A 14,131-nucleotide genomic window follows, 5' to 3' on the forward strand; every position below is an offset into this window, starting at 1 on the left:
GTTTTCTGTTTTTGCTGTGGAGAGTTGAGAATTGTAGGGAAAATCAGTTTTTAATTTTTTTACCAAACACCAAAACTGATGTAGGTGATTGAGAATTGTCATCCACAACAGCTTTTAGGTCCTTCATCGCAATCTCAAACAGGGCCTTAATGTTAGAAATGTTAAAAAGATCCACCCTTTTTAAAAAAAAAAATGATAAAGAAGCTCGTGTTCTAAAAAAGGATGCCTTGATAAATAGGCCGAGTTCTCGGCACGTCTTTGTTTTTATTTTTATTTCCGTAATAGAACGATTGCCACTATAGAATAATAACAATGACATTATTACTATTTGACAATGACAATTAGTAACAACATTGTTAATGTTGAATTATGGTGAATGTGACATCAAAAGTTTGAATTTTGTATTTTATATTGGTTTATTAATTTTTCACATGTTTATCTAACAAAAATACAAATGTATATCTATAAGTATTATTTTTATGCGGTCAATCATTGTCTGACAATGTCAATAGTTAGTGTCTGACAGTGACAATATTAAAAAAAAGACGCCGAACGCTCGACTCATTAAAAGTTGACTGACCTATAGTGTTTTTGCAGGTGGGCCACCCTTTGCTTATAAAAAAAATACTCAAACAAATTTAATATTTTTTTCTAAAGTAAAAAAAAAAAAAAAACAAAAATAGCATGATAAACCAATTTAGGTGTTCAATCGGTGATAACCTCATCCACTTTTTAATGAATCTGATATTGGCGCGCATAGGCGTCGAGCCCTGTATGTCTGAAATTATTCGATAGTTTCAATCCTGCAATAAAAATTGTTTGTCAATTTTTATCGTAAAATTGCATAAAAATGAAACTTATATAAATGTCTTTTGTTTTTTTATTATATATACATGTGAAAAATAAATATATCAACACGAAACACACAAAAGTACAAATCATTTAGAATCATATCAACTCTAATTTTGTGAGTTAATATTAGTTAGTTACAATGTGAAAGTGTGTGACAATTTGCGGCTTTGCAAAAAAAGCACGCCGAGTGCTCTGCAAGGGGACCAATCTCGACTATGAAATATATGACCACTGATATAATAATTTGAGTCTGTTTAACATTTGAAAAAAATTGGCGGGCCATTTTAACACTAAACACATTAGGTGAATTATTTTATAAAGATAATAGTGGATCTACTGATCATTAACTGAAAAACTTATTTATCACGAATATATTATTTTATAGAAATAATTACTCATAACTACATCTTTGCTATGGTTTTTAACTTCTAATACCATTATTGTTAATATATAACAATCAGGTTAATTTTATTAACAATCAGGTCACTTTGAGTTGGTATCATTATTGTACCCGCATTTACACTCTATTCAGACTATAGCTCACACAGACTTGCATTCACACACCCACACTCACATCCAAACTCAACCACAGCCACAGCCACACCCAAACTCATCCATCTTCTTCATCGATCTCCGACGAAGATGATTGAGCGCAAAGTTTAAGGTAGCTGGTTTTCCATACGGTTGTGGTTATAAGCTAGCCGGTTTTCCAATCCGAGAGAAAGAGAAGTCTGAGAAGTCGCGAAGAGAGAGAGAAAAGAGCTCGATATGGACGACGTCGCAAGATCGAGAGCTCAGACTTCCTGATCAGCGAGTCGTGCCTCGGCGACAACCCCTACGTCAGTTTGACGCGCGCCGATTACAACAAGGAGTGCAAGATCTGCACGAGCCCCTTCACCGATTACGGCAAAGAGTGCAAGATCTGCACGAGCCCTTTCGTCGATTTATGTTTAGGTTCTTGATTTTTTTGTTTAGTTCAATTTCTGAAACTGCAGTTTTCTGCAGTTTATGGAACTGCATAAAAAACTGCAGTTTATAGTGAACTGAAACTGCAGTTTCTGGAATTACAAGTGAACTTTCTGCAGTTTGTGAACTGAAACTGCAGTTTCTGGAACTGTAAGTGAACTGAAACTGCAGAAACTGCAATTTATTAGAGTTGAAACTGCAGTTTATTGGAGTTGCGGACTTGCAGTTGCAGTTTCAGAAATTGCAGTTTATTTGAGTTGCAACTGCAGTTTCAGAAACTGCAAATGAACTGAAACTGCAGTTTATTTGAGTTGCAAGCTTGCAGTTGCAGTGTAAGTGAAACTGCAGTTTATTGGAGCTGCAGGCTTGCAGTTGCAATTACTAACTATAAGTGAAACTGCAGTTTCTGAAACTGCAAAGTGAACTGAAAGCAGTTTGTGAACTGAAACTGCAGTTTTTTTGGAGTTGCAAGCTTGCAGTTGCAGAACGATGCTTGTGAGTGAAGATGAACAATTGTCGATTTGGTAAAGTTGAAGAAAGAGATCGATTTGGCAAAGAAAAGAAGAAGATCAGTTTTGAGCTGTTTGTGTAGTTGATTTTGTTGTGATGCGTTTCTTTTGGAAGGTGTCCGCATATTATTTTTTGGGCTGGTAGATAGTGTCCGCAAGTTAATAAAAATAAATTGAGTGGTTTTGGTTAATATTTTATTTTGTTAGTACCTTATAATTAATGGACTTTATTTTATATGTCTATTTCTCTAATCACGTGTTACTTTATGTGTCTGTCTTTGTAACTTTACTAAAAATATATATATATTTATTACATGAATGTTTTATTTTTAAAATAAAATATTAGATCATTATTACCTAAATGCCCCTATATTCAGATTTATCAAAGACACTGAATTAGCACACAAGGACAAAATTTTATCCGTGTTGTCTAGGGAATATCACCATTTCGCTAATTCTTGATTAATTAATTATTGTTGTTTTATGGTACTGTGGCCTTATCATATGACTAACTAATCCACAATTGTAAACACTAGAAAATAAAATCCTGCATGGTAGGTGTTGGATCTCAACATATCTTACTCTTAAAATATATGGTATGATGATTCACGGGTTATGCATACATGCATATGTTATAATTGAAGTGGCAGAATGCTTGTAGTAGTGTCCATCCATTGCCACACTAATTGCATATTTAAAGAGAGAGAGAAATATAAAAAGGTCAGGCCTTGGGTTAATAATGATGCACCTACCTAAAAAAAATGTTGCACCCTCCAAAAATTAATAATAAATAATATTATAGTCACCAAATTTGGCCATCAAATAATATATTAATAATATATATAATAAAAAAAATTGAAAGTCAGCTTTGTATCATTAAAATAGAGAGCTACTATTTGCACACATTTTTTTTTCTTTTTGCACACCCCTATTAAAAAAAAAAAAAAAAACTATACAGCCCCTCCCTTCTTTCCCTCTCTTTTTCCTCTCGTTCACACCCCCTTCCCCTGTTTTTTTTTTCTTCTTCTTCTCCAACCCTCCCCCAGCCAACCCCTCTACCCAACCCACCTAGCCCTTCAGCCCCTGAACCGACCCCCCCAGCCCCTGCACCACCAAAACAGCCACCACCACCACAACACCACCAAAACAGCCACCACTACCACATTCTTCTCTTTCTCTCTCCCTCTATCTATCTATCTATCTATCTATCTATCTATCTATCTATCTATCTATCTATCTCTCTCTCTCTCTCTCTCTCTCTCTCTCTCTCTCTCTCTCTCCTCTCGCCCAAGCAAATAGCAAAAAAAAAAAAGGTGGCAGGTGGTTCGGCAGACCAGTGCCGAACCACCTGCAACCTTTTTTTGTTTTTTTGTCTGCTTGGGCGAGAGATGAGAGGAAATGAGAGAGAGAGAGAGAGAGAAAAGGAGAGAGAGAGAGAGCGAGCGAGCGAGAGAGAGAGAGAGCGAGAAAGAGAGAGAGATAGAGAGAAGAAAAAAGAAGTGGTGGTGGTGGTGGTGGCAGCTGTTTTGGCTCAGGTAGGGGGAAGAAGAAGGTGGTGGTGGTGGTGGCTGTGCGCTATTCAGAGAAGATGAGAGAGAGAGAGAGAGAGAGAGAGAGAGAGAGAGAGAGAGAGGGAGGTGCCGGTTGGTGCTACGGGGTGCAAGGTGGTGGTGCGTGTGTGTTGACAGAGAAAGGGAGAGCTTGTGAGAGATGATGGGGGTGTGTGTGCTAGTGTGTGTTGACAGAGAAGGATAGGGTGTGTAATGAAATGAGGGTATTTTGGTAATGGGTTGGGTGTGTGTTGAGAGGTTTTGAATTAGAGGTAAGTGTGTGGGGTGTGTAAGAGAAAAAAAGAGAAAAAGGGTGTGCAAAAAGAAAAAAAGGGTGTGCAAATAGCAGTCCTCTTAAAATAATGTCATATTATTTGGTGAATAAAATTTGATAAGAAAAACTCTATGTGTAGCAGTATTAAACAAACAAAACAATGGAGTTAGGATAACTCGATTTAGCCCATATCTGTAGGCCAGATTTAAAGCCCTATACATATGTGTATGGTGGTTTTACAAAGTGAGGGGTACGTGGGTCCTATTTATAAGAAATCTGGGATTTGCATTTTCTATATGCTTTATTGCTTTTTATTAAATCTCAATCAAAGAATCAGGATAATGAATCTAAATCTAGTACCTGCACATAAGTCTCCCACGCTTCATTATTGTCAAACTTCAATACATTTTTTCACATCATTTCATGCAAATCTATTTGTGTTTATCATGTCATAAATTACACTGTACTGTTTTTTCCACTTCTTTAACTTTGATTCAATTGTGCGGACTTGCTTTTATGTTAGCACCAAGACAACGAGTATTCAAAACCTTCTCCATTTGGGCCAGAGTACCAAATTTGAAACTACCAGCAGTTTTCACAACGATGGCCTGCAGTCACAAATTCTTCAAGAACTGTAAGCAATGCATCTTCCTCAAATTTGGATCATCACCGCCTAGTGTTTTTCTTCCCTTGCTCAACGTTTTGATTGGTATCACCACTGTCAGTCTTAAAAGAAGCAGGACATATGCATGCATATAAGACCAAAAGCATATAGTACATAATGATAAACCACTTTACATTCCTAAATGAAGCAGCCTATATACATTTGCAAATAAGCTTACTACTAAAAAAAATTAATAAATAGTTAAGTTTGATTGGTGATGTCTCAAATACAAATCACAATCACATAAGCAAATAATCATCATGTTGTAAAAGTATGTGGGAGTAGGGTTTGTAGCAGAGAGAGGCAGAGAGAAATATGATCTGTATATTTCATTCATCTTATAAATATCCTTATATAAAGGTAGGGTTTACTAGGGTTTTGTACATTTACTAGTATGCCTCTACAACTAATTATAGGAATAGCCACACTTAATAAAGTATTTACAACACTCCCCCATGAATATTTAATGTCATTAGTGTTGTCTCTGCTATGCGTTTCTAAGTTGCCTCGTCAAAACTTTTCCAGGTAATAAAAACCCTATGGGAATAAAACAACCCTGGTCGAAGGAGAAAAGAGTACAACGCGCGTGAGTGTGAAGTAGTCGCATCAGAACCTCGAAAGTAGGTGAAGTCATCTCTTCTGGATCATAAGCAAATAATATGTCTATGACAATGGGGTGCATTAAAATTGCTACACCAAAACCTTGCCCGGTAAACCTAATGGGAGAAACCCGTGGTCGAAGGGAAAAGATGAACAAATGCACATATATCAAATCAACACATTTTCAGGATGTAGTATGAGTAGGGTGACCTTGCCAAGATGTGCCTCATTAAAACCTTGCCAGGTAACAAAACTCAGTGAGACAAAATAACCCTGGACGAAGGACAAAAGAGTACACGATGGTCAAGTGAGTATGCTTCGGGATACTCCCCCTGAAGACTATATACTAGGTAAATCAGACAATCTACGCAAACCAATACCTCGAACATGCTTCAAGAATGTGGACTTTAGCAGTGACTTGGTGAAGAGGTCTGCATGGTTGTCTTGAGATCGGATCTGCTTGACTTCAATCATCTGATGCTCTTGTTGATGTTGATTGAAGAAGAACTTCGGTGCAATATGCTTGGTGTTGTCTCCTTTGATGAAACTCATCTTCATTTGCTTGATGCAAGCGGCATTATCCTCGTAGATAATCGTTGGTTCATCGGTGATGGAATGCAGCCTACACGTACTTCGAACATGCTTGGAAACTGCTCTTAGCCATATACATTCACGAACTTCCTCGTGAAAAGATAGAATCTCAGCATAATTCAAAGAGGTAGCAACAAGGGTCTGTTTCGTAGACCTCCAAGATATTGTTGTATTCCCAATGGTAAAAACATAATCAGTTTAGGAACGCACCTTGTGCAGGTCTGATAGATAACCTACATCAGCATATTTAACAAGGTGGGCATCGTTCCGAGGATCGAGGGGGTTCGACCCATCCCTTGATGCGTAGGGATAGAACAAGCCCATATCCATTGTATCTCTAAGGTAGCGGAAAATGTCTTTTTATGTCATTTCAGTGGTGGCGTGTTGGCGTGTTGGCGTGTTGGAGCAAAGCTATATCTAGCTAGCAAGTTCACAGCGAATGAGATGTCTGGTCTAGTACATTGAGCCAAGTATAATAATGCGCCTATTGCACTTAGATATGGGACTTCTAGTGTCAATATCTCTTCGTTATCATCTGCGGGACTAAACGGATCCTTCTTAGGATCTTGATTACGGACGATCATGGGCTTACTCGAAGGCTTCGCTTTATTCTCATTAAAGCGCCTTAACATCTTCTGGATGTAATTCGATTGATGGACCCGAATTCCATCTGTACGGTACTCAAGCTCTAGGCCGAGACAAAATTTGTTATCCCAAGATCTTTCATCTCGAATTCCAACTTCAAGTGTTTAGCGATTTCCTTGATCTCTTCAGAAGTACCAATTAGATTCATGTCATCGACATAACAGCTACAATAGCAAACCCGGAACTTGTTTTTTTAATAAACACGCAAGGGCAGAGATCATTATTCACATATCGCATCCCGATCAAATATTCACTTAGACGGTTATACCACATCCGTCCGGATTGTTTCAATTCATAAAGTAAACGCCTCAAACGAATGGAGAGAGTGTTCCGTGGTCTGGAACTATTTGCATCGGGTATCTTAAGTCCTTCGGGAACTTTTATATATATATATGTATCAAGATCCTCATAGAGATAAGCAGTGACTACATCCATAAGCTGCATACTCAGTTTTTCATAAACTATCAAACTGATAAGGTAGCGGAACGTTATGACGTCTATTACGAGAGTATACGTTTCCTCGTAATCAATCCTAGGGCGTTCAGAAAATTCTTGCCCCATTAGACGAGCCATGTATCTCACAATCTCGTTTTTCTCGTTACGCTTCCTTACAAATACCCATTTAAATCTTACATATTTAACATGGGAAGGTGTAGGAAAGACATGCCCAAACACTTTTCTCTTTGTCAAGGAATCTAATTCGACCTGGATTACTTCTTTCCATTTTGGCCAGTCATCATTACGTTGACATTCATCAACAGAGCGAGGTTCGATGTCACCACTAGTTATGATTTTGATAGCTACCGCGAATACAAATATATCATCGATGATAATCTCGTTTCGATTCCAGAGCTCACTTAAGCATGCATAATTTATAGAGATCTCTCTGTTCTCGGGAGTGGGTTCAGATGTTGGAGCGTCCCCCAACGTCGTCTCTTTCAGGATGGACCCATAATCCAAAACTATCTCGTGAGATGGATCGGTTGAGATCGCGATGTCAAGAGGACTCGTTTGTGCTAAATTTATCTTCTTTCGAGGATAAGAGTCCTTCGAACTTAGTGGTCTATCTCTCTTCTAGGCATGGACATATGACTGGTTAGCCGCTATGGTCGTACCTCGCATGAACGAATATCCTTGTAGGCACGTTTGCAGCAGGTATATGTGAACTCGTCACTTTAGCTAGATCAGAGAAAGCGTCTAGCATATTATGGGCTACATTCTGTAGATCTAGAATTCTCCGCACTTTGCTATCACATTGTGCGGTTCAGGATTGAGATGAGACATAGTAGGGACATTCCACGACAATTCGCGTCGTTCTTCAGGAACGGTGACATTCTTATCTCCCCCTAACGGTGGGAAGGCTGTCTCATCAAAGTGACAATCCGCAAATCTAGCAGTAAAGAGATCGCCTGTCAAGGGCTCTAAAAAGTGTATAATGGATGAAGTTTCATAACCGACATATATGCGCATCCTTCGTTGATGACCCATTTTAGTACGTTGTGGATGCGCAACTAGCACGTAAACTGCACACCCAAATATGCGTAAGTACGAAAATAATATTTTGACCCCGTAAGTCCAAAATAATATCTCTAAGGGGTCAAAATATTATTTTGGACTTCCAAATTATTTTTGAAAATCACTTCTTCTTAAAATAAATTATTAAAATCTCAAATAAAATTTAAAAAATTTACAGGGTCTCACATCGGGGGTGAGGGTGGATTGGCTGGATATATATATTTTTTTTTTCAGATATTCTATAACATGAATTGACAATAGTACCCTTTAAGTTAACAGAAAAATTGACAGAAATGGATGGCAGGTGCCTCATTGGCACATATTAATAACTTCAGGTGGTAAATTGGCAAGAAAAAAAGTTTGGGTGGTACGGGAGCACACCCCCTATAGTCCAGGTGGTATTTGGATAAAAAAGCCTTTATTTAATTCATTTTCAATTAAACAGTTAAACAGCGTTTCGTCTAAAACTACAACTTAAATAAACAACTATTAAAGAAGTTGGGTTACGAGCTTACTTGTAGAAGACGGTGCACGGGCAGAACTTTGGTACAACTAGACTAGCAAAACAACGGAATAAAATAATCTAATTAACAAGAATACAAAATTTAATAGAATTTCAGCGGAGTTTCAACATGGGTTGAAAAGGTTACCGAAGGCTAAAAATGGAAATTTTAATTTATGCAGAACTTCGACTCTAGAAGATGGGGCTCGGCTCTATGAACACATAGGCGAAAACGGCTCGTCAATCGAACCTTTAAAACTCCACTTATGATCAAAATAGAAAAATTTTTATTTGATCTCTAGAGACAGAAAGAGAGCAACTAGAGAGAGAAGCTCTAGAATTCGAGAAATTATTGTGTGTGACCGTAACACCATGTGACATGATGATGTGGTGTTACCAATCCACTCAAATTATAACCCGTGTATAATAATTAATTTCTAAAACCCTAAAATCTAGGGAAAACCTTAAAATCTAGGAAAAAAATTCTTAAAATCGTCCACGTGTTATAATTTGAGTGCATTGATAACACCACGTGGTGTTACGGTCATATACAATAATTTTTCCTAGAATTCTAAGAGATGGTGTGAATGAAAGTGATGGTTTTGAGGGTATTTATAGGTGAGCACTGGTGGATTTAATGGTTAGGATTTATTTGAAGTGTGTGGCTAGGATCAATTGGATCTAGATCTATAATTAAAAATAAAATAAATATTGAAATAATAAAAATCAGAATTCTAAAGAATTCTACAACATCCTAGAAAATGGACTTTAGGCTTTGTGGGATGGACTTTCAAAACTTGAAATAGGCTTTAAAAATTTAGTGGAAAGGTGCAGTCCAAAAGAGAGAGACACAGGCTGAGCTTAGGGTCAAAGCGTGTCGTCCAATCACGGTGCGCTACACCAAATTTCCCATTTTTTATCCCATTTTTAAAAATTCGCCAAAAATAGTTCGGGACTCAGAAAAATTTCTCGAAAAATCCTACGGACTCGTCTAAGTGAGTACTAATTATTTAAAGGGTCAAAACACCAATTTTTCCCTTTAATATTTTCCAGAAAATTTGGGAACTCCAAATTAAATTCTAGAAAATTAAAATATTAAAGACTCTTTGGAAATTCATAAGATAATTTTCCGAATTCTGAAAAATACTAGGTTTGAACCGTTGGTCTTCTAAACACAAACAAAACATTTCCCGTGAAGGCGTGTTACTCATAAGACCTCTTGGTCTTGAAGAAAAATAAATTTCCTTCACAAATAAATTATAGATTAACTCTAGAATTTCTGTAAAGTCTCAGAAAAATTCTCAAAATGCTTTTGAAAATTTTCGGACTTAATAGCTTTAGTTGACTATGGGATTTTAGGAGAGTTTAAGTGACTAATAAAGAGAGAGTTTAAGTGACTAATAAAGAGTTTTGGATCAATTTTATTAAGGGGCGAAGAGGTTTTGAAATAACTAAACCTCTAAATAGGGGGTGATGAATAGTTTACTATTTCTTTTTTTAATTGTAATTGTGTAAGGCGGTTGGATGAATCCAGCTCCAGCAGCCCTTTGTGGAAAATGGGTGCGGAGTTGAGAATTGAGATGCGATGGTTTTTTCTACCTGAGCAAGTTGAGGCACTTGAGTTGTGGTAGACTCACTCACCCCAGGTACTTTCTGGCTTTTATCTTTCATTTTGCTTTGCTTCACAAGAACAGACAATCAAGCTTGCTTGGGCTTTTCTTCTCTCTCTCTTTCTATCTCTCTGGTGTAATGCTTTTCTTTCTTAGAATCTAAGCACTGGTTTCAATTTGGATGGTCTATTTTATTGTTTTGTACAATTTCATTTATTGTGAAAAAAAAAAAAAAAACAAAGTGGAATGATGGAGGGCATCAAAGTTTAGACATTACATGAGAGATGCTTGGATAGATAAATGTCCCTGTGCTATTAGCTATTTAGCTGTGTTTGTTTTTTAGTTCTTGATTTTGAGTAGATAGTTAAGCTAACAGTTTTATCCTCAATGGATATGGGTACTCATCTGTTATGCTCAATTATTTGGTACAAGTCTTGTTTGATGGTTTTAAGCTTCAGGAGAAAAAGATCTTGATGTCTTTTGCTCAAAGTTTTTCTTTTCTGATGTTGGGATTGTTCATTAGGAAAAACCATTCTTGGAAAGCATTCTAGGAATATCTTTGTTTCTTGGTTGAGCCGGATTTTGACACTTTAGGCTTACAGGACAGAGTATTGATGGAGATTAGATACTCTGTATATTTTTCTTTAATCTTTACTGTATTTTTATTTGATGTTTACTTTTTTTTTTTGGGTGTGCTTTTGGTTTCCTTCCTTGTCTAGGTTGAGGCCTCCATAAACAGGCCTTAGCATTAATGTTGAAGGTAGACTGGAATTTTAAGTAGAGCAGAAATTTCCTCTTCGTCTTCCACTTCTCTTCCTTCCTAGCTCTTTTCTTTCTCTTTTATTCTTCTCAATCTGATAAGTTTCATGCATTTTGTTGGGTGCATTTCCAAGAATCAATTGGCCCTGTACAAATGGATGGAGTAATAGGCCATTGGTTGGAAGGTAGGATGCAATCACATGGTTCATGAACCATGGACTCATCCAAGGGTGAGTTTTTGGCTTTGGGCTGTATGTTATTTGGCCTATGGATTAAGGGGGTTCAATGACAAAACCATCGGATGAGAAGTAATGCAAATGGCTGATCAGCTATGGACGATTGATGTAGCATGGTGGTTTTGATAAGTGAGAGTTGTGGTCAGGTGTGTTTCAGTGTGGGAATCAGGGGATCATATCTAAGAAAAATAATCAAGTACAATATAGAAATGGCTGGTTGGCCATGCATGGTTGATTAAAGGTAGTAATAAGGCTTCTTCTTTTATGTACTTGTGGCCTAGGAAAATCACAAAGTACAAAGAGTAGTAATAATGAAGCACAACTGGAGATGATTAATGGGATCAAAAGCCAAGAAGCCTTGTGAAATCAGGAATCATACTGAAGTTCGGAGGTCAAGTATGGAAAGAACAAGGACCAAGACAGTGGAAGACAAGAAAGGAAAACTCTAGGTCTAGTGGGAAATTATGAGCATTACGTTCATGCATAACTTCCATACCAAGGTTAGTGCGGTTAATAATATTAGCCCAAGTGTTATTCCTATTGTGACTGAGCCTAGTTGTGGTTGCCTAAAGGAAGTGCTACTCCTTTGTGGATTTGGAGTTATTGAAGCACATATAAAGGGTAGCATATGAAGGCATTGGACGCGCTCTGATCCATCATCAACAAGCAGACTATCTCAGTTTAGTTCTTATTCAGACCAAAAAAAAAAAATAATAATAATAATAATAGAAAGTTTAATTCTTAGTTGTCATTGTTCTCCAATTGCTCCATATTCATAATTTTAATTTGTTACCAATTTATTAAAAGCTCAAGTTTCCTTTCATTGCCTTGTGTTTAATTTTCTAGTTCCTTAGAATTAGTTTTGGCTACTGTTAAATCCTTAATCCTTTAAGGTAAAATTATACTAGAGGGTTTGTTCCTTAATCTCTAGACTATCGTTTGGTTGGAATTATAGATATGTGCATTCATCTGCACTCAGACTTCACAAGTTGAGTGACCTCATTCGGAGATGCTGATGATGTTGGTTTTTTAGTTTTCTTCAATAACAATAATGCAGATTAAACGTTTGCTATAATCTCTTAGCCAAATTTTATCCTTATATTTCTTTTTATATGTATATTTTGAACTGCTCATGTAATAACTCAACAATGAAGAGTAATGTGTTCCAGTGGTCTGTCATAACCAATATAAGAACCAATTATATCTTTAAGTCTTACAGCCATTATACAACCATGCAATTTTTTATTGGGAACCAATGTCCTCAAAGAATCGGTAATTTCCTCATTTTCTAGAAAGGTGCACTATCATGTTTTGTTAACCCTTTTAAACGGATCCTTATTATTGCTTTCATCATTTTAAATATGTACTGTCTACTTATTGAGAATGTAAAAGGAGGAAAGGAGAAATTGAAAAGGAGGTAAATACATTACAAATTGTTATGATGTGCTGTTTGTTGACAGGTCCGAGAAAACTGCATAGTGCATGCGTAGAACAAATATTCATACTCAGTAGCGTCATTGAAGAATTAGAATCCTGAGGCATGGACTCTGAGATGGTAGTGCATGAAGGTGGGTGCCACTGCAAGAACGTAAGATGGCGAGTGCAAGCGCCTACCAGTGTTTTGGCTTGGAGTTGTGACTGTTCAAATTGCTCTATGAGGGGTAACACCCACTTCATTGTCCCTGCTGAAAGATTTGAACTTTTGGGAAATTCCGAACAGTTTCTTACAACTTACAGCTTTGGTACTCATACAGCAAAGCACACATTTTGTAAGGTTTGTGGGATAACTTCGTTTTATTATCCACGATCAAACCCTGATGGGGTTTCCATCACATTTAGGTGTGTTGATCCTGGAACACTAACCCATGTTGAGGTTAAGTACTATGATGGGAAAAATTGGGAAGCCTCACACAAACAAACAGGCATTGCTTCACTTTCAAAGGTGCAGACTCTGCAAACTGAAGGTTGAAGAAATGATTATGTTGTAACTTTTCAATGTTGATGAGCATCAGAACAATATTAGCAGCAAGTAGAAATAATTTTTGTAGTGTGAAATTTGACGTTTGTCATTGTGTTGTTGTTCCAAAATGTGAGCCAAATACTCTACTATTGGTTTAGTAGTATTTATTTCTAGTTTGTTGAAAGAGGATCTAAATTCGAATCATGTCTATTCCAGATCAAAAGTGTGAACCAAAGAGATCGAGGTTTTACAATCCTCTAGAATGCATGACTTGTATGTAATTGGCTTCTTTTGTTTTTTGTTTTTAACCTTTTGTTTTCTTCTTTTTCTTTTTGGTGACCAATTGCAAATACTTTCTGATAATCAATTGTAAATGAATATTGCCTTTATCCTCGGAAATATTAATTTTAAATCCTTGCATTAAATTTCTATTAGTAGATTGGTAGCTTGTTCACCAGCATTCAAACACTCTCATTTTGAAAAAAAAAAAAAAAAAAAAAAAATTGCAAAATTTGTCTCTCGTTTTGAAAATTTTCTGCAAAATTTAGCTCGCACCCAAGAATTTTTATGGATGTTGATGGATTCATTTTATTTTTTTTCATTATTTAGATTTAATTCTCTACTATTGGCCAAAAAAAATATTTAATTCTCCACTATTAGATGTCTTGGTAGAAAATGATAAATTGTTCTACAAACCAACTCTGAGATCAAAATGGAACCAAATTAGTGCGTAAGTGCCTACGTATGCATTCCTCATTCTATTGTTTGCAAAAGAATTTTAAAAATACAATTTCATTCGTACATCACCCATTCACGCGTTAATAGTTATTATAGTGGGTAAACAATAAAGAAAAAGGCTGTTACCAAAAAGAAAAAAAAAATAAAAATCCACCTTCAT

The 14,131-nt window shown here is 36.6% G+C and overlaps 1 protein-coding gene across 1 annotated transcript; it reads left to right on the forward strand.

Moving 5' to 3' along the window:
* The first annotated feature begins 10,123 nt into the window (after nt 1–10,123).
* LOC147286319 (carbon-sulfur lyase) lies at nt 10,124–13,547 on the forward strand. Its single transcript, XM_086241513.1, has 2 exons — nt 10,124–10,314; nt 12,734–13,547. Exon 2 carries the CDS (start codon nt 12,814–12,816, stop codon nt 13,240–13,242), a length of 429 nt encoding a protein of 142 aa, XP_086097639.1. The 5' UTR covers nt 10,124–10,314; nt 12,734–12,813; the 3' UTR covers nt 13,243–13,547.
* The last annotated feature ends 584 nt before the right edge of the window (nt 13,548–14,131 follow it).

This window comes from Dryas octopetala, chromosome 4, assembly GCF_963921425.1.
Source record: "Dryas octopetala chromosome 4, drDryOcto1.1, whole genome shotgun sequence".
NCBI classification, from domain to species: domain Eukaryota; kingdom Viridiplantae; phylum Streptophyta; class Magnoliopsida; order Rosales; family Rosaceae; genus Dryas; species Dryas octopetala.